Genomic DNA, 21,710 nt, shown 5'->3' with positions numbered 1-21,710 from the left:
TGGGAGACGTCACCGGGCTGTACGTGTGTTGAACGCGGAGGTGCCGTGCGTTCGGTACTTGGTCATCGCTGATTTGAATCACGACGAGTACGACTCCATCAACCCCGTTCACTTGAACGCTTCCGCTTAGCGATCTACAAGGGTATGTAGATGCACTCTCCTTCCCCTCGTTGCTAGTCTCTCCATAGATAGATCTTGGTGACACGTAGGAAAATTTTGAATTTATGCTACGTTCCCCAACAGTGGCATCATGAGCTAGGTCTATGCGTAGTTTCTATGCACGAGTAGAACACAAAGTAGTTGTGGGCGTTGATTTTGTTCAATATGCTTGCCGTTACTAGTCTTATCTTGATTCGGCAGCATCGTGGGATGAAGCGGCCCGGACCAACCTTACACGTACTCTTACGTGAGACCGGTTCCACCGACAAACATGCACTAGTTGCATAAGGTGGCTGGCGGGTGTCTGTCTCTCCCACTTTAGTCAGATCGGATTCGATGAAAAGGGTCCTTATGAAGGGTAAATAGCAATTGGCATATCACGTTGTGGTCTTTGCGTAGGTACAAAACGTTCTTGCTAGAAACCCATAGCAGCCACGTAAAACATGCAAACAACAATTAGAGGACGTCTAACTTGTTTTTGCAGGGTATGCTATGTGATGTGATATGGCCAAAAGGATGTGATGAATGATATATGTGATGTATGAGATTGATCATGTTCTTGTAATAGGAATCACGACTTGCATGTCGATGAGTATGACAACCGGCAGGAGCCATAGGAGTTGTCTTTATTTATTTATGACCTGCGTGTCAACATAAACGTCATGTAATTACTTTACTTTATTGCTAACCGTTAGCTGTAGAAGTAGAAGTAATAGTTGGCGAGACAACTTCATGAAGACACGATGATGGAGATCATGATGATGGAGATCATGGTGTCATGCCGGTGACAAGATGATCATGGAGCCCCAAGATGGAGATCAAAGGAGCTATATGATATTGGCCATATCATGTCACTACTATTTGATTGCATGTGATGTTTATCATGTTTATACATCTTATTTGCTTAGAACGACGGTAGTAAATAAGATGATCCCTTACAACAATTTCAAGAAGTGTTCTCCCCTAACTGTGCACCGTTGCGACAGTTCGTGTTTCGAAGCACCACGTGATGATCGGGTGTTAGATTCTAACGTTCACATACAACGGGTGTAAGACAGATTTACACACGCGAAACACTTAGGATTAACTTGACGAGCCTAGCATGTACAGACATGGCCTCGGAACACAGAAGACCGAAAGGTCGAGCATGAGTCGTATAGAAGTTACGATCAACATGAAGATGTTCACCGATGTTGACTAGTCCGTCTCACGTGATGATCGGACACGGCCTAGTTGACTCGGATCATGTAATCACTTAGATGACTAGAGGGATGTCTATCTGAGTGGGAGTTCACAAGATGAACTTAATTATCCTGAACATAGTCAAAAGGTATTCGCAAATTATGTCGTAGCTCGCGTTATAGTTCTACTGTTTAGATATGTTCCTAGAGAAAAATTAGTTGAAAGTTGATAGTAGCAATTATGCGGACTAGGTCCGTAAACTGAGGATTGTCCTCATTGCTTCTTAGAAGGCTTATGTCCTTAATGCACCACTCAGTGTGCTGAACCTCGAACGTTGTCTGTGGATGTTGCGAACATCTGACATACACGTTTTGATAACTACGTGATAGTTCGGTTAAACGGTTTAGAGTTGAGGCACCGAAGACATTTTTGAAACGTCGCGAAACATATGAGATGTTTCGAGGGCTGAAATTGGGATTTCAGGCTCGTGCCCACGTCAAGAGGTATAAGACCTCCGACGATTTTCTTAGCCTGCAAACTAAGGGAGAAAAGCTCAATTGTTGAGCTTGTGCTCAGATTGTCTGAGTACAACAATCACTTGAATCAAGTGGGAGTTAATCTTCCAGATGAGATAGTGATGTTTCTCCGAAGTCATTACCACCAAGCTGCTAGAGCTTCGTGATGAACTATAATATATCAGGGACATATATGATGATCCTTGAGATATTCGCGATGTTTGACACCGCGAAAGTAGAAATCAAGAAGGAGCATCAATTGTTGATGGTTGGTGAAACCACTAGTTTCAAGAAGGGTAAGGGCAAGAAGGGATACTTCATGAAACGGCAATTCAGCTGCTGATCTAGTGAAGAAACCCAAGGTTGAACCCAAACCCGAGACTAAGTGCTTTTGTAATAAGGGGAACAGCCACTAGAGTAGAATTACCCTAGATACTTGGTAGATTAGCAGGCTGGCAAGGTCGATAGAAGTATATTGGATATACATTGTGTTGATGTGTACTTTACTAGTACTCCTAGTAGCACCAGGGTATTAGATACCGGTTCGGTTGCTAAGTGTTAGTAACTCGAAATAAAAGCTACGGAATAAACGGAGACTAGCTAAAGGTGAGCTAACGATATGTGTTGGAAGTGTTTCCAATGTTGATATGATCAAATATCGTACGCTCCTTCTACCATCGATATTGGTGTTTGTGTTGAGCATAGACATGATTGGATTATGTCTATCGCAATACGGTTATTCATTTAAGGAGAATAATGGTTACTCTGTTTATTTGAATAATACCTTCAATGGTCTTGCACCTAAAATGAATGGTTTATTGAATCTCGATCGTAGTGATACACATGTTCATGCCCAAAGATAGTAATGATAGTACCACCTACTTGTGGCACTGCCACGTAAGTCATATCGGTATAAAACGCATGAAGAAGCTCCATGTTGATGGATCTTTGGGCTCACTCGTTTTTGAAAGGTTTGAGACATGCGAACCATGTCTATTGGTGTATTTGCATGAAGAAACTCCATGCAAATGGACCGTTTGGACTCACTTGATTTTGAATCACTTGAGGCATGCAAATCATACCACATGGGCAAGATGACTGAAAGCCTCGGTTTCAGTAAAATGGAACTAGAAAGCAACTTGTTGGAAGTAATACATTTTGATGTGTGCAGTCCAATGAGTGCTGAGGCATGTAGTGGATATCGTTATGTTCTTACTTCACAGATGATTTGAGTAGATGTTGAGTATATTTACTTGATGAATCACGAGTCTGAATTATTGAAAGGTTCAAGTAATTTCAGGGTGAAGTTGAAAGATCGTCGTGACAAGAGGATAAAATATCTACGATATGATCATAGAGATGAATATCTGAATTACGAGTTTGGCACAAAATTAAGACATTGTGGAAATTGTTTCACAACTAATACAGCCTGGAACACCATAGTGTGATGGTGTGTCCGAACATCATAACTGCACCCTATTGGATATGATGCATACCATGATGTCTCTTATCAAATTACCACGATAGTTCATGGGTTAGGCATTAGAGACAACCACATTCACTTTAAATAGGGCACCACGTAATTCCGATGAGATGACACCGTATGAACTATGGTTTGGAGAAACCGAAGCTATCATTTCTTAAAAGGTTTGGGGCTGCGACGCTTATGTGAAAAAGTTTCAGGCTGATAAGCTCGAACCCAAGGCGGATAAATGCATCTTCATAGGACACCCAAAAATAGTTGGGTATACCTCCTGTCTCAGATCCGAAAGCAATAAGGGATTGTTTCAAGAATCGGGTCCTTTCTCGAGGAAAAGTTTCTCTCGAAAGAATTGAGTGGGAGGATGGTGGAAGCTTGATGAGGTTATTGAACCGTCACTTCAACTAGTGTATAGCAGGGCACAAAGAGTTGTTCCTGTGGCACCTACACCAATTGAAGTGGAAGCTTATGATATTGATCATGAGACTTCGGATCAAGTCACTCCCAAACCTCGTGGGATGACAAGGATGCGTACTACTTCAGAGTGGTACGTAACCCTGTCTTGGAAGTCATGTTGCTAGACAACAATGAACCTACGAGCTATGGAGAAGCGATGGTGGGCCCGGATTTCGATAAATGGCTCGAGGCCATATAATCCGAGAGAGGATCCATATATGAAAACAAAGTGTAGACTTTGGAAGAACTACTTGATGGTCATAAGGCTGTTAGGTACATATGGATTTTAAAAGGAAGACGGACAATGATGGTAAATGTCACCATTAAGAAAGCTCGACTTGTCGTTAAGATGTTTTCCGACAAGTTCAAGGAGTTGACTACGATGAGACTTTCTCACTCGTAGCGATGCTAAGAGTCTGTTGGAATTATATTAGCGATTACTGCATTATTTATGAAATCTTGCAGAAAGGATGTCAAAACATTGTTTCCTCGACGTTTTTCTTGAGGAAAGGTTGTATGTGATACAACCGGAAGGTTTTGTCAATCCTGAAAGATGCTAATAAGTATGCAAAGCTCCAGCTATCCTTCTGAGGACTGGAGTAAGCATCTCGGAGTTGGAATGTATGCTTTGATAAGATGATCAAAGTTTTGGGTGTATACAAAGTTTATGAGAAACTTGTATTTCCAAAGAAGTGAGTGGGAGCACTATAGAATTTCTGATGAGTATATGTTTTAACATATTGTTGATCAGAAATGACATAGAATTTCTGGAAAGTATATAGGGTTATTTGGAAAGTGTTTTCAATGGAAAACCTGGATTAAGCTACTTGAGCATTGAGCATCAAGATCTATAAGGATAGATCAAAACGCTTAATGGTACTTTCAAATGAGCACATACGTTGACATGATCTTGAAGTTGTTCAAGATGGATCAGTCAAAGAAGGAGTTCTTGCCTGAGTTGTAAGGTATGAAGTTAAGACTTAAAGCTCGACCACGGCAGAATAGAGAGAAAGGACGAAGGTCATCCCCTATGCTTAAGACATAGGCTCTACAGTATGCTATGCTGTGTGCCGCACCTGAAGTGTGCCTTGCCATGAGTCAGTCAAGGGGTACAAGAGTGATCCAAGAACGGATCACAGGACAGTGGTCAAAGTTATCCTTAGTAACTAGTGGACTAAGGAATTTTCTCGATTATGGAGGTGGTAAAAGAGTTCGTCGTAAAGGGTTACGCCGATGCAAACTTTGACACTAATCCAGATTATTCTGAATAGTAAACTGGATTCGTATAGTAGAACAGTTGTTTGGAATAGCTCCAAATGTAGCGTAGTAGTTGCATCTATAAGATGACATAGAGATTTGTAAAGCACACACGGATCTGAAAGGTTCAGGCCCGTTGACTAAAACCTCTCTCACAAGCAAAACATGATCAAACCCAGAACTCATTGAGTCTTAATCACATGATGATGTGAACTAGTTTAGTGACACTAGTAAACTCTTTGGATGTTGGTCACATGGCGATGTGACCTGTGAGTGTTAATCACATGACGATGTGAACTAGATTATTGACTCTAGTGCAAGTGGGAGACTGTTGGAAATATGCCCTAGAGGCAATAATAAATTGATTATTATTATATTTCCTTGTTCATGATAATCATTTATTATCCATGCTAGAATTGTATTGATAGGAAACTCAGATACAAGTGTGGATACATAGACAACACCATGTCCCTAGTAAGCCTCTAGTTAACTAGCTCGTTGATCAATAGATGGTTACGGTTTCCTGACCATGGACATTGGATGTCATTGATAACGGGATCACATCATTAGGAGAATGATGTGATGGACAAGACCCAATCCTAAGCCTAGCACAAGATCATGTAGTTCGTATGCTAAAGCTTTTCTAATGTCAAGTATCATTTCCTTAGACCATGAGATTGTGCAACTCCCGGATACCGTAGGAGTGCTTTGGGTGTGCCAAACGTCACAACGTAACTGGGTGGCTATAAAGGTACACTACGGGTATCTCCGAAAGTGTCTGTTGGGTTGGCACGAATCGAGACTGGGATTTGTCACTCCGTGTAAACGGAGAGGTATCTCTGGGCCCAGTCGGTAGGACATCATCATAATGTGCACAATGTGATCAAGGAGTTGATCACGGGATGATGTGTTACGGAACGAGTAAAAGAGACTTGCCGGTAACGAGATTGAACAAGGTATCGGGATACCGACGATCGAATCTCGGGCAAGTATCGTACCGCTAGACAAAGGAAATTGTATATGGGATTGATTAAGTCCTTGACATCGTGGTTCATCCGATGAGATCATCGTGGAACATGTGGGAGCCAACATGGGTATCCAGATCCCGCTGTTGGTTATTGACCGGAGAACGTCTCGGTCATGTCTGCATGTCTCCCGAACCCGTAGGGTCTAAACACTTAAGGTTCGATGACGCTAGGGTTATAAAGGAAGTTTGTATGTGGTTACCGAATGTTGTTCGGAGTCCCGGATGAGATCCCGGACGTCACGAGGAGTTCCGAAATGGTTCGGAGGTAAAGATTTATATATGGGAAGTCCTGTTTTGGTCACCGGAAGAGTTTCGGGGTTTACCGGTAACGTACCGGGACCACCGGGAGGGTCCCGGGGGTCCACCAAGTGGGGCCACCAGCCCCGGGGGGGGGCCACATGGGCTGTAGGGAGTGTTCCTTGGCCTACATGGGCCAAGGGCACCAGCCCCACTAAGGCCCATGCGCCTAAGAGATGGAGAGGGGCAAACCCTAATGGGATATGGGCCTTAGGGCCCATATTGGTGCGCCTCCCTCTCCCATCCCCTCTTGGCCGCCCCCTTGCTCCCCATCTAGGGATGCCCCCCCTAGGGGTGGGAACCCTAGAGGGGGCGCAGCCCCTCCCCTTCCCTATATATATGAGGCATAGGGCTGCCAATAAGACACGTGATTCGACCTCTCGTTGGTGCAGCCCTGCATCTCTCTCTCCCTCCTCTTCTGTGGTGCTTGGCGAAACCCTGCAGGATTGCCACGCTCCTCCATCACCACCACGCCGTTGTGCTGCTGCTGGTTGGAGTCTTCCTCAACCTCTCCCTCTCTCCTTGCTGGATCAAGGCGTGGGAGACGTCACCGGGCTGTACGTGTGTTGAACGTGGAGGTGCCGTGCGTTCGGTACTTGGTCATCGGTGATTTGAACCACGACGAGTACGACTCCATCAACCCCGTTCACTTGAACGCTTCCGCTTAGCGATCTACAAGGGTATGTAGATGCACTCTCCTTCCCCTCGTTGCTAGTCTCTCCATAGATAGATCTTGGTGACACATAGGAAAATTTTGAATTTATGCTACGTTCCCCAACAGGTTAGTCCTCAAATCTATGAGGCATGTTGAGGCACTTCGTCTCAATATTATTTCAGTTGGTTTGCTTGATGGAGATGATTACTTGAGCAGTTTTGGAAAAGGGCAGTACAAGCTCACCAAAGGCAACATGATTGTTGCAAGAGGTAAAATGGTCTCAGTTTTGTATCATGTTCATGCTAAGCTCTTTAGTGCTTCCGTCAATGCACTAGAGAAGGATGATAGTTGTGCTTTATGGCACAAGAGACTTGGGCACATGAGTGAGAAGGGGATGACAGTGCTAGTGAAGAAAAAATTGTTGAAGGGTGTGAAAGGAGTTCACATCAAGAAATGTTCAGATTGTCTAGTAGGGAAGCAACACCGAGTTGCCTTCAAGACTCTAGCTCCTCACAAGAAGCCCGAGAAGCTGGACTTGATACATTCCGATGTTTGCAAAATGTCGGTAAGATCTCTTGGTGGTGCTAAGTACTTTGTGACTTTTATTGATGACTTTTCCAGGAAAGTTTGGGCCTTCACTTTGAGGACCAAAGATCAAGTACTAGGTGTATTCAAGCAATTGCAAGCCTCGGTTGAGAGAGAAACTGAGAAGAAGATCAAGTGCATTCGCACTGATAATGGAGGAGAGTATATTGGGCCATTTGATGCATATTGCAAGCAGCAGGGTATTAGGCATCAATTTACTCCCTCGAAGACACCACAGCTGAATGGTCTTGCTGAGAGGATGAACAGGACAATTGTGGAGAGAGTTAGATGCTTGTTGTCAAGTGCAAAGCTATGCAAACACTTTTGGGGTGAGGCTTTGATGACTGCAGCTTATCTTATTAATCTCTCACCAAGTTATCCTTTGCAGGGAGATGTTCCTAACAGGGTCTGGTGTGACAAGGACGTCTCATATGACCACCTGAAGGTTTTTGGGTGCAAGGCCTTTGTTCATATTCCTCAAGATGAAAGGTCAAAGCTTGATTCGAAGACACGGCAGTGTATCTTTCTTGGTTATGGTGGTGATGAGTTTGGCTACAAGCTGTTTGACCCTATAGCAAGGAAAGTTGTGAGAAGCCGTGATGTTGTGTTTGTTGAAGACCAAACAATTGAGGATATTGTGAAGACAAAGGGGCAGGTTCCTCCTTAGCAGCAGCAAGATATGATTGATTCTGACCCAGTTCCTGCAGCTCCAGCTCCTGTGCAAGTTGAAGCTGATGTAGAAGATGTACAAGATGATGTACAAGGTGGTGCAGGTGAAGAAGATGCTCCCCAACAGCAGCAACAAGAGTATGATGCTGAAATTGATGATCCGGATCAGCAAGAAGCACCAGCACCAGAAAGTCCACCAGCTGCTCCACTCAGAAGATCCAACAGGGGTCGAATTCCTTCCAGCAGGTATCCCTCAGATCAATACATGGTGTTATTATCTGACGGTTCAGAACCTAAATGCTTTGCAGATGCAATGGAAGATGAGCACAAGAAAGAGTGAAAAAATGCTATGCAAGAAGAGATGGATTCCTTGTATAAGAATCATACTTATGAGTTGGTGAAGTTGCCCAAGGGCAAGAAAATTTTGAAGAACAAGTGGGTCTACAGAATCAAGCAAGAAGAGCACACATCACATCCAAGGTACAATGCCAGGCTAGTTGTAAAAGGACTCGACCAGAGAAAAGGCATTGACTATGATGAGATATTTTCTCTGGTTGTGAAGATGACATCCATAAGAGTAATCCTTGGCATGGCAGCAAGTCTCAACTTGGAGGTTGAGCAAATGGATGTGAAGATTGCATTCCTTCATGGTGAGTTGGAGGAAGAAATATACATGGAGCAACCTGAGGGGTTTCTTGTGAAAGGCAAAGAAGACTATGTGTGCAAGCTGAAGAAAAGTCTCTATGGCCTGAAACAAGCACCAAGACAATGGTACATGAAGTTTGAAACTGTCATGGGGGAGCAAGGCTACAAGAAGTGTAGCTCAGACCATTGTGTGTTTATTCAGAGGTTCTCAGGTGATGATTGTTGGGGAACGTAGTAATTTCAAAAAAATTCCTACGCACACGCAAGATCATGGTGATGCATAGCAACGAGAGGGGAGAGTGTTGTCTACGTACCCTCGTAGACTGAAGCAGAAGTGTTGACGCAATGTAGAGGAAGTAGTCGTACGTCTTCCCGATCCGACCGATCCAAGCACCGTTACTCCGGCACCTCCGAGTTCTTGGCACACGTTCAGCTCGATGACGATCCCCGGGCTCCGATCCAGCAAAGCTTCGGGGATGAGTTCCATCAGCACGACGGCGTGGTGACGATCTTGATGTTCAACCGTCGCAGGGCTTCGCCTAAGCACCACTACAATATGACCGAGGTGTAATATCGTGGAGGGGCGCACCGCGCACGGCTAAGGAACGATCACGAAGATCAACTTGTGTGTCTATCGGGTGCCCCCTGCCCCCGTATATAAAGGAGTGGAGGAGGGGAGGGTCGTCCCTCTCTATGGCGCGCCCTAGGGGAGTCCTACTCCCACCGGGAGTAGGATTCTCCCTTTCCTAGTCCAACTAGGAGTCCTTCCATGTAGTAGGAGTAGGAGACAAGGAAAGGGAAGGGAAAAGGAGAAGGAAGGAAGGGGGCGCCCCCCTTCCCTAGTCCAATTCAGACTAGCCAAAGGGGAGGGGTGCGGCCACCCTTGAGGCCCTTTTCCTTCTTTCCCGTATGGCCCAATAAGGCCCAATACGTATTCCCGTAACTCTCTGGTACTCCGAAAAATACCCGAACCACTCGGAACCTTTCCGATGTCCGAATATAGTCGTCCAATATATCGATCTTTACGTCTCGACCATTTCGAGACTCCTCGTCATGTCCCCGGTTTCATCCGGGACTCCGAACTCCTTCGGTACATCAAAACTCATAAACTCATAATATAACTGTCATCGAAACCTTAAGCGTGCGGACCCTACGGTTCGAGAACAATGTAGACATGACCGAGACACGTCTCCGGTCAATAACCAATAGCGGGACCTGGATGCCCATATTGTCTCCTACATATTCTACAAAGATCTTTATCGGTCAGACCGCATAACAACATACGTTGTTCCCTTTGTCATCGGTATGTTACTTGCCCGGGATTCAATCGTCGGTATCCAATACCTAGTTCAATCTCATTACCGGGAAGTCTCTTTACTCGTTCCGTAATACATCATCCCACAACTAACTCATTAGTTGCAATGCTTGCAAGGCTTAAGTGATGTGCATTACCGAGAGGGCCCAGAGATACCTCTCCGACATTCGGAGTGACAAATCCTAATCTCGAAATACGCCAACCCAACAAGTACCTTCGGAGACACCTGTAGAGCACCTTTATAATCACCCAGTTACTTTGTGACGTTTGGTAGCACACAAAGTGTTCCTCCGGTAAACGGGAGTTGCATAATCTCATAGTCATAGGAACATGTATAAGTCATGAAGAAAGCAATAGCAACAAACTAAACGATCAAGTGCTAAGCTAACGGAATGGGTCAAGTCAATCAGATCATTCATCTAATGATGTGATCCCATTAATCAAATAACAACTCTTTGTCTATGGTTAGGAAACATAACCATCTTTGATTAATGAGCTAGTCAAGTAGAGGCATACTAGTGACACTCTGTTTGTCTATGTATTCACACATGTATTATGTTTCCGGTTAATACAATTCTAGCATGGATAATAAACATTTATCATGAAATAAGGAAATAAATAATAACTTTATTATTGCCTCTAGGGCATATTTCCTTCAGTCTCCCACTTGCACTAGAGTCAATAATCTAGATCACATCACCATGTGATTAACATCGATAGTTCACATCATCATGTGATTAACACCCATAGTTCACATCGCCATGTGACCAACACCCAAAGGGTTAACTAGATTAAGTAATCTAGTTCACATCGCTATGTGATTAACACCCAAAGAGTATTAAGGTGTGATCATGTTTTGCTTGTGAGAGAATCTTAGTCAACGGGTCTTTCACATTCAGATCCGTTATGTATTTTGCAATTTTCTATGTCTACAATGCTCTGCACGGAGCTACTCTAGCTACTTGCTCCCACTTTCAATATGTATCTAGATCGAGACTTAGAGTCATCCAGATCAGTGTCAAAACTTGCATCGACGTAACCCTTTACGGCGAACCTTTTTGTCACCTCCATAATCGAGAAACATATCCTTATTCCACTAAGGATAATTTTGACCGCTGTACAGTGATCTACTCCTAGATCACTATTGTACTCCCATGCCAAAATCAGTGTAGGGTATACAATAGATCTGGTACACAGCATGACATACTTTATAGAACCTATGGCCAAGGCATAGGGAATGATTTTCATTCTCTTTCTATCTTCTGCCGTGGTCGGGCTTTGAGTCTTACTCAATTTCACACCTTGTAACACAGGCAAGAACTCTTTCTTTGACTGTTCCATTTTGAACTACTTCAAAATCTTGTCAAGGTATGTACTCATTGAAAAAACTTATCAAGCGTCTTGATCTATCTCTACAGATCTTGATGCTCAATATGTAAGCAGCTTCACCGAGGTCTTTCTTTGGAAAAACTCCTTTCAAACACTCCTTATTGCTTTGCAGAATAATTCTACATTATTTCTGATCAACAATATGTCATTCACATATACTTATCAGAAATTCTGTAGTGCTCCCACTCACTTTCTTGTAAATACAGGCTTCACCGCAAGTCTGTATAAAACTATATCCTTTGATCAACTTATCAAAGCATATATTCCAATTCCGAGATACTTGCACCAGTCCATAGATCACCGGGGCTTGCATATTTTGTTAGCACCTTTAGGATTGACAAAACCTTCTGGTTGCATCATATACAACTCTTCTTTAATAAATCCATTAAGGAATGCAGTTTTGTTTATCCATTTGCTAGATTTCATAAAATGCGGCAATTGCTAACATGATTCGGACAGACTTAAGCATAGATACGAGTGAGAAACTCTCATCGTAGTCAACACCTTGAACTTGTCGAAAACCTTTTGCGACAATTCTAGCTTTGTAGATAGTAACACTACTATCAACGTCCGTCTTCCTCTTGAAAATCCATTTAATCTCAATTGCTTGCCGATCATTGGGCAAGTCAACCAAAGTCCACACTTTGTTCTCATACATGGATCCCATCTCAGATTTCATGGCTTCAAGCCATTTTGCGGAATCTGGGCTCACCATCGCTTCTTCGTAGTTCGTAGGTTCATCATGATCTAGTAGCATGACTTTCAGAACAGGATTACCGTACCACTCTGGTGCGGATCTTACTCTGGTTGATCTACGAGGTTCAGTAGTAACTTGATCTGAAGCTCCATGATCATCATCATTAACTTCCTCACTAATTGGTGTAGTAGTCACAGGAACATATTTATGTGATGAACTACTTTCCAATAAGGGAGCAGGTACTGTTACCTCATCAAGTTCTACTTTCCTCCCACTCACTTCTTTCGAGAGAAACTCCTTCTCTAGAAAGTATCCATTCTCAGCAACGAATGTCTTGCCTTCGGATCTGTGATAGAAGGTGTACCCAACATTTTCTTTTGGGTATCCTATGAAGACGCACTTCTCCGATTTGGGTTTGAGCTTATCTGGATGAAACTTTTTCATATAAGCATCACAACCCCAAACTTTAAGAAACGACAACTTTGGTTTCTTGCCAAACCACAGTTCAGATTGTGTCATCTCAACGGATTTAGATGGTGCCCTTTTTAACGTGAATGCAGCTGTCTTTAATGCATAACCCCAAAACGATAGTGGTAAATCAGTAAGAAACATCATAGATTGTACGATATCCAATAAAGTACGGTTATGACGTTCGGACACACCATTATGCTGTGGTGTTCCAGGTGGCATGAATTTGTGAAACTATTCCACATTGTTTTAATTGAAGACCAAACTCGTAACTCAAATATTTGTCTCCGCGATCAGATCGTAGAAACCTTATTTTCTTGTCACGATGATTTTCCACTTCACTCTGAAATTCTTTGAACTTTTCAAATGTTTCAGACTTATGTTTCATCAAGTAGATATACCCATATCTGCTCAAATTATCTGTGAAGGTCAGAAAATAATGATACCCACGGCGAGTCTCAACACTCATTGGATTGCATACATCAATATGTATTATTTTCAATAAGTCAATTGCTCGCTCCATTGTTCCGAAGAACGGAGTCTTTAGTCATCTTGCCCATAAGGCATGGTTCGCAAGCATCAAGTGATTCATAATCAAGTGATTCCAAAATCCCATCAGCATGGAGTTTATTCATGCGCTTTACACCAATATGACCTAAACGGCAGTGCCACAAATAAGTTGCACTATCATTATTAACTTCGCATCTTTTGGTTTCAATATTATGAATATGTGTATCACTACGATCGAGATCCAACGAACCATTTTCATTGGGTGTGTAACCATATAAAGTTTTATTCATGTAAACAGAACAACAATTTATTCTCTTACTTAAATGAATAACCGTATTGCAATAAACATGATCAAATCATATTTATGCTCAACGCAAACACCAAATAACACTTATTTAGGTTCAACACTAATCCCGAAAGTCCCGAAAGTATAGGGAGTGTGCGATGATGATCATATCAATCTTGGAACTACTTCCAACACACATCGTCACCTCACCCTTAACTAGTCTCTGTTCATTCTGCAACTCCCGATTCAAGTTATAGCAACTGAACTAGTACCAAATACTAAGAGGTTGCTATAAACACTAGTAAAGTACACATCAATAACATGTATATCAAATATACTTATGTTCACTTTGCCATCCTTCTTATCCGCCAATCACTTGGGGTAGTTCCGCTTCCAGTGACCAATCCCTTTGCAGTAGAAGCACTTAGTCTCAGGCTTAGGACCAGACTTGGGTTTCTTCACTTGAGCAGCAACTTGCTTGCCGTTCTTCTTGAAGTTCCCTTTCTTCCCTTTGCCCTTTTCTTGAAACTAGTGGTCTTGTCTACCATCAACACTTGATATTTTTCTTGATTTCTACCTTCGTCGATTTTAGCATTACGAAGAGCTTGGGAATCGTTTCCGTTATCCCTTGCATATTATAGTTCATCACGAAGTTCTACTAACTTGGTGATGGTGACTAAAGAATTCTGTCAATCACTATTTTATCTGGAAGATTAACTCCCACTTGATTCAAGCGATTGTAGTACCCAGACAATCTGAGCACATGCTCACTAGTTGAGCGATTCTCCTCCATCTTTTAGCTATAGAACTTGTTGGAGACTTCATATCTCTCAACTCGGGTATTCGCTTGAAATATTAACTTCAACTCCTAGAACATCTCATATGGTCCATGACGTTCAAAACATCTTTGAAGTCCCGATTCTAAGCCGTTAAGCATGGTGCACTAAACTATCAAGTATTCATCATATTGAGCTAGTCAAATGTTCATAACATCTGCATCTGCTCCTGCAATAGGTCTGTCACCTAGCGGTGCATCAATGACATAATTCTTCTGTGCAGCAATGAGGATAAACCTTAGATCACGGATCCAATCCGCATCATTGCTACTAACATCTTTCAACACAATTTTCTCTAGGAACATATCAAAAATAAACATATGAAAGCAACAACGCGAGCTATTGATCTACAACATAGATATGCTAATACTACCAGGACTAAGCTCATGATAAATTAAAGTTCAATTAATCATATTACTTAAGAACTCCCACTTAGATAGACATCCCTCTAATCCTCTAAGTGATCACGTGATCCAAATCAACTAAACCATGTCCGATCATCACGTGAGATGGAGTAGTTTCAATGGTGAACATCACTATGTTGATCATATCTACTATATGATTCACGCTTGACCTTGCGGTCTCCGTGTTCCGAGGCCATATCTGTATATGCTTGGCTCGTCAAGTATAACCTGAGTATTCCGCGTGTGCAACTGTTTTGCACCCGTTGTATTTGAACGTAGAGCCTATCACACCCGATCATCACGTGGTGTCTCAGCATGAAGAACTTTCGCAACGGTGCATACTCAGGGAGAACACTTCTTGATAATTAGTGAGAGATCATCTTAAAATGCTACCGTCAATCAAAGCAAGATAAGATGCATAAAAGATAAACATCACATGCAATCAATATAAGTGATATGATATGGCCATCATCATCTTGTGCTTGTGATCTCCATCTTCGAAGCACCGTCATGATCACCATCGTCACCGGCGCGACACCTTGATCTCCATCGTAGCATCGTTATCATCTCGCCAATCTTATGCTTCTACGACTATCGCTACCGCTTAGTGATAAAGTAAAGCATTACAGGGCGATTGCATTGCATACAATAAAGCGACAACCATATGGCTCCTGCCAGTTGCCGATAACTCGGCTACAAAACATGATCATCTCATACAATAAAATTTAGCATCATGCCTTGACCATATCACATCACAACATGCCCTGCAAAAACAAGTTAGACGTCCTCTACTTTGTTTGTTGCAAGTTTTACGTGGCTGCTACGGGCTTAAGCAAGAACCAATCTTACCTACGCATCAAAACCATAACGATAGTTTGTCAAGTTAGTGCTGTTTTAACCTTCGCAAGGACCGGGCGTAGCCACACTCGGTTCAACTAAAGTTGGAGAAACTGACACCCGCCAGCCACCTGTGTGCAAAGCACGGCGGTAGAACCAGTCTCGCGTAAGCGTACGCGTAATGTCGGTCTGGGCCGCTTCATCCAACAATACCGCCGAACCAAAGTATGACATGCTGGTAAGCAGTATGACTTATATCGCTCACAACTCACTTGTGTTCTACTCGTGCATATAACATCAAACCATAAAACCTAGCTCTGATGCCACTGTTGGGGAACGTAGTAATTTCAAAAAATTTCCTACGCACACGCAAGATCATGGTGATGCATAGCAACGAGAGGGGAGAGTGTTGTCTACGTACCCTCGTAGACCGAAGCGGAAGCGTTGACGCAATGTAAATGAAGTAGTCGTACGTCTTCCCGATCCGACCGATCCAAGCACCGTTACTCCGGCACCTCCGAGTTCTTGGCACACGTTCAGCTCGATGACGATCCCCGGTCTCCGATCCAGCAAAGCTTCGGGGATGAGTTCCGTCAGCACGACGGCGTGGTGACGATCTTGATGTTCAACCGTCGCAGGGCTTCGCCTAAGCACCGCTATAATATGACCGAGGTGTAATATCGTGAAGGGGGCACCGCACACGGCTAAGGAACGATCACGAAGATCAACTTGTGTGTCTATCGGGTGCCCCTGCCCCCGTATATAAAGGAGTGGAGGAGGGGAGGGCCGGCCCTCTCTATGGCGCACCCTAGGGGAGTCCTACTCCCACCGGGAGTAGGATTCCCCCTTTCCTAGTCCAACTAGGAGTCCTTCCATGTAGTAGGAGTAGGAGACAAGGAAAGGGAAGGGAAAAGGAGAAGGAAGGAAGGGGGCGCCCCCCTTCCCTAGTCCAATTCGGACCAGACCAAGGGGAGGGGTGCGGCCACCCTTGAGGCCCTTTTCCTTCTTTCCCGTATGGCCCAATAAGGCCCAATACGTATTCCCGTAACTCTCCGGTACTCCGAAAAATACCCGAACCACTCGGAACCTTTCCGATGTCCGAATATAGTCGTCCAATATATCGATCTTTACGTCTCGACCATTTCGAGACTCCTCGTCATGTCCCCGATTTCATCCGGGACTCCGAACTCCTTCGGTACATCAAAACTCATAAACTCATAATATAACTGTCATCGAAACCTTAAGCGTGCGGACCCTACGGTTCGAGAACAATGTAGACATGACCAAGACACGTCTCCGGTCAATAACCAATAGCGGGACCTGGATGCCCATATTGGCTCCTACATATTCTACTCAGATCTTTATCGGTCAGACCGCATAACAACATACGTTGTTCCCTTTGTCATCGGTATGTTACTTGCCCGAGATTCGATCGTCGGTATCTAATACCTAGTTCAATCTCATTACCGGCAAGTCTCTTTACTCGTTCCGTAATACATCATCCCACAACTAACTCATTAGTTGCAATGCTTGCAAGGCTTAAGTGATGTGCATTACCGAGAGGGCCCAGAGATACCTCTCCGACATTCGGAGTGACAAATCCTAATCTCGAAATACGCCAACCCAACAAGTACCTTCGGAGACACCTGTAGAGCACCTTTATAATCACCCAGTTACTTTGTGACGTTTGGTAGCCACTACAGGAATCAGTTAATTTGCCGTCTGTGATGCTCTTTGCTGTCAGTTTTTCATCGGCACTGACGGCAAAGAAATAATTTGCCGTCTGCAAAAATATACAGATGGCAAAGACATACTTTACCGTCTGCCAAAAAAATACAGACAGCAAATCCATACTTTGCCGTCTGCAGACAAAATACAGACGGCAAATACATTATTTGCCGTCTACAGAAAAAATACAGACGGCAAACTTAGTACTTTGCCGTGTGTGAAAAAATACAGACGATGAATATATTCTTTGCCGTCTGTATTTTTTTCACAGACGACAAAGAGAAAACACACCACGCGGATTGATCACGCGGATCACTGACGTGGCATCATCTCAACCCACTCACTCCAGATCTTCCACCACCCACCATGCACACCACACAATCCCACGACCCCACGTCCTCCACAACCCACGCGTGCTATCACACCACACACCCCACGCCCCCTCGCCCAAACCCATCTCGCGCGGCACACGGGGCTGGAGCACCAGCAGCTCGCTGGAGCGGAGCACCAGCAGTCGCCTGCTGCCGGCCTCTGCCCGGCTCCGCCCGTCTCCACGCGCCGCCGGCCTCCGCCCTCATCCGGCTCTGCCAGTCTACACACGCCGCCGCCTACGCCCGCATACGTCCTCTGCCCGTCTCCGCGCGCCGTCAGCCTCCGTCCGCATCTGGCCTCGGCCCGTCTCCGCGCGCCGCCGGCGTCCGCCCGCATCTGGCCTCGGCCCGTCTCCGCGCGACACTGGCCTCCGCGCGCCGCCGGCGTCCGCCTCCGCTGCTCTCCTCTTCCTCCCTCTCTCCCTTCTCTCGATCCGCGGGCCTCCGCCTCCGCTGCTCCCCTCTGCCGGCGGTGGGGCTTGGCGCTGACGGAGTTGGTGTGGTCCAATGGATCCGGGGATTCGCGACCGAATCCAGCGCCCGGACGAGGGTGGCGAGCTCTGCCTTGGCGGCGGACGGCTTGAGCTCCTCTCGGGCGTCCATGGTGCTGTTGGTGTGCTCCTGTCCATGGAGAAAGGAAGGAGAAGGGGTGTGGATGCTGGTTGCTGCTGCTCCGGTGAGCACGGGCACACGGTATGGTTGCAGGGAGGCGCGGCGTCCAGATCGAACTCATGTACTGTACTGAAGTGTAATCCGTTTGGCTTGTGAAATATAGTTTTGTTTTGGATCTGATGATGTATACTGTGTAAATATAGTAGTTTGTGTTGTAAAATCCAATCATTCTTGGAACAGCAAATGTTTATACTGTGGTGTTCGTTCCCCATCGACTCTGCACTTGGACAATTTATTCACTTTTTAAAAACAAAAAAGATCGTTTGCCATCTGCGATGTTTGATACTGATGGCAAAGACGAAGTTTGACTGACGGCAAAGACCATATTCTTTGCCGTCTGTGGTAGCTTTTGAATGACGGCAAAGTAGTGATTGGCAGACGGCAAAGACTTTGCCGTCTGTCCGAATAAATGCTGATGGCAAAGCAGCCTTTGCCGGCATCCTCTTTGCCGTCTATGTTTGCCGTCAGCCAGCTGACGGCAAACTCTTTGCCGCCTGTATTTTGCTCTTTGCCGTCTGTACTCGCCAGACGGCAAACTAGCTGATTCCTGTAGTGAGCATACAAAGTGTTCCTCCGGTAAACGGGAGTTGCATAATCTCATAGTCATAGGAACATGTATAAGTCATGAAGAAAGCAATAGCAACAAACTAAACGAGCAAGTGCTAAGCTAACGGAATGGGTCAAGTCAATCAGATCATTCATCTAATGATGTGATCCCATTAATCAAATAACAACTCTTTGTTTATGGTTAGGAAACATAACCATCTTTGATTAATGAGCTAGTCAAGTAGAGGCATACTAGTGACACTCTGTTTGTCTATGTATTCACACATGTATTATGTTTCCGGTTAATACAATTCTAGCATGAATAATAAACATTTATCATGAAATAAGGAAATAAATAATAACTTTATTATTGCCTCTAGGGCATATTTCCTTCAATGATTTCATCATATTATTGCTCTATGTTGATGATATCCTAATTGTTGGCAAGAATGTCTCTAGGATTGCTAAGTTGAAGAAGGAGTTGAGCAAATGTTTTACTATGAAAGACTTAGGTCCAGCAAAGAACATTCTCGGAATGAGAATTGAGCGAGACATAAATCGCAACAAGTTGTACTTATCTCAAGAGAAGTATATTGAGAAGGTACTTCAGAAGTTCAGGATGGAAAATGCTAAAGTTGTGAGTTGTCCACTAGCAGCCCATTTCAAGTTGAGCAGAAAGCAATGTCCTACCACTGATGAGCAGAAAAAGGAAATGCATCATGTTCCTTATGCTTCAGCGGTTGGGAGTTTGATGTATGCTATGGTGTGTACAAGGCCTGACATTGCTCATGCGGTTAGTACTGTGAGCAGATTTATGTCCAATCCAGGAAGACCTCATTGGGAAGCCGTGAAGTGGATTTTGAGATATCTTCGGGGCAGCACAAATCTGAAACTTTGCTTTGGTGATGGTGAGGCCAAGCTGATTGCTTTTTCAGATTCTGACATGGCTGGAGATGTTGACAGAAGGAAGTCTACTTCAGGTTACTTGGTTACCTATGCAGGGGGAGCGGTGTCATGGCAAAGCAGGCTGCAGAAGTGTGTGGCATTGAATACAACTGAAGCTGAATTCATTGCTGTAACAGAGGCGAGCAAAGAGCTATTGTGGCTGAAACGGTTGGCTTGTGAGCTTGGTTTTAAGCAAGACAAGTATGTGTTGTTTTGTGACAACCAAAGTGCTATCCACTTGAGTAAGAATGCAAGTTTTCATTCAAGGTCTAAGCATATAGAAGTCCGTTATCATTGGATTCGAGATGTGTTGTATTCCAAGAAAATGCAACTTGAGAAGGTTCACACCGATGACAATGGGGCTGATATGTTGACTAAAGTGGTGACAAGGAAGAAGCTCGAAGTATGCCGCCGGCTCGCTGGCATGGCTGCCGGAAGGCAGTAAGACCCTCCATGATGTCGGGAGGGGGAGTTTGTTGGGCTAAGTCCCTCCACATGGAGGTGTGTTGGCAGCCCAACATCAGCCCACACAAGTCCAACACATATGAACCGTTGATCTGTTCTGCATCCAACGGTTGTGAGTGTTTCCTGGTGAAGGGAGCAAGGAGAAAACCCTAGCCACCCCACCCATTGCTGGTGGCGGCTGCCATTCGTGAGAGTGTGAGAGAGAACACACAAGAGGTGTTGGGTTTCGTAGTAATTTCAAAAATTTTCCTACGCACACGCAAGATCATGTGATGCATAGCAACGAGAGGGGAGAGTGTTGTCTACGTACCCACGCAGACCGACTGCGGAAGCGTTGACACAACGTAGAGGAAGTAGTCGTACGTCTTCACGATCCAACCGATCAAGCACCGAAACTACGGCACCTCCGAGTTCGAGCACACATTCAGCTCGATGACGATCCCCGGACTCCGATCCAGCAAAGTGTCGGGGAAGAGTTCCGTCAGCACGACGGCGTGGTGACGATCTTGATGTACTACAGCAGCAGGGCTTCGCCTAAACTCCGCTTCAGTATAATCGAGGACTATGGTGGCTGGGGGCACCGCACACGGCTAAGGAATAGATCACGTGGATCAACTTGTGTCTTTCTGGGGTGCCTCTGCCTCAGTATATAAAGGAGCCAAGGGGGAGGGGGCCGCCGGCCAGGAGGAGGGCGCAGGAGGAGTCCTACTCCTTCCGGGAGTAGGACTCCCCCCCCCCAATCCTAGTTGGACTAGGATTCCCCGAGGGGGAAAGAGAGAGAGGGGGGCCGGCCACCTCTCCTAGTCCTAATAGGACTAGGGGAGGGGGGAGGTGCGCGGCCACCTTGGGCTGCCCCTTTCTCCTTTCCACTAAAGCCCATTAAGGCCCATATGGCTCCCGGGGGGTTCCGGTAACCTCCCGGTACTCCGATAAAATCCCGATTTCACCCGGAACACTTCCGATGTCCAAATATAGGCTTCCAATATATCAATCTTTATGTCTCGACCATTTCGAGACTCATCGTCATGTCCGTGATCACATCCGGGACTCCGAACAACCTTCGGTACATCAAAATGCATAAACTCATAATATAACTGTCATCGTAACCTTAAGCGTGCGGACCCTACGGGTTCGAGAACAATGTAGACATGACCGAGACATGTCTCCAGTCAATAACCAATAGCGGGACCTGGATGCCCATATTGGCTCCTACATATTCTATGAAGATCTTTATCGGTCAGACCGCATAACAACATACGTTGTTCCCTTTGTCATCGGTATGTTACTTGCCCGAGATTCGATCGTCGGTATTCC

General features: G+C 44.7%; 1 protein-coding gene and 1 pseudogene across 1 annotated transcript; both read left to right on the top strand.

Annotated features, from left to right (window-relative positions):
- Window positions 1-21,710, top strand: part of LOC125536305 (rust resistance kinase Lr10-like) — a 51,362-nt pseudogene that overhangs the window by 10,958 nt on the left and 18,694 nt on the right.
- Window positions 17,764-18,564, top strand: LOC147988410 (uncharacterized). Its single transcript, XM_087542618.1, has one exon. The coding sequence runs from the start codon at window positions 17,764-17,766 to the stop codon at window positions 18,511-18,513; it is 750 nt and encodes a 249-aa protein (XP_087398744.1). The 3' UTR covers window positions 18,514-18,564.

This window comes from Triticum urartu, chromosome 1A (assembly GCF_056163025.1).
Source record: "Triticum urartu cultivar PI428250 chromosome 1A, HENAU_Tu73, whole genome shotgun sequence".
Taxonomy (NCBI): Eukaryota; Viridiplantae; Streptophyta; class Magnoliopsida; order Poales; family Poaceae; genus Triticum; species Triticum urartu.
The sequence above is the reverse complement of the archived record's forward strand: the minus strand, read 5'-3'. Positions and strand labels throughout refer to the sequence as shown.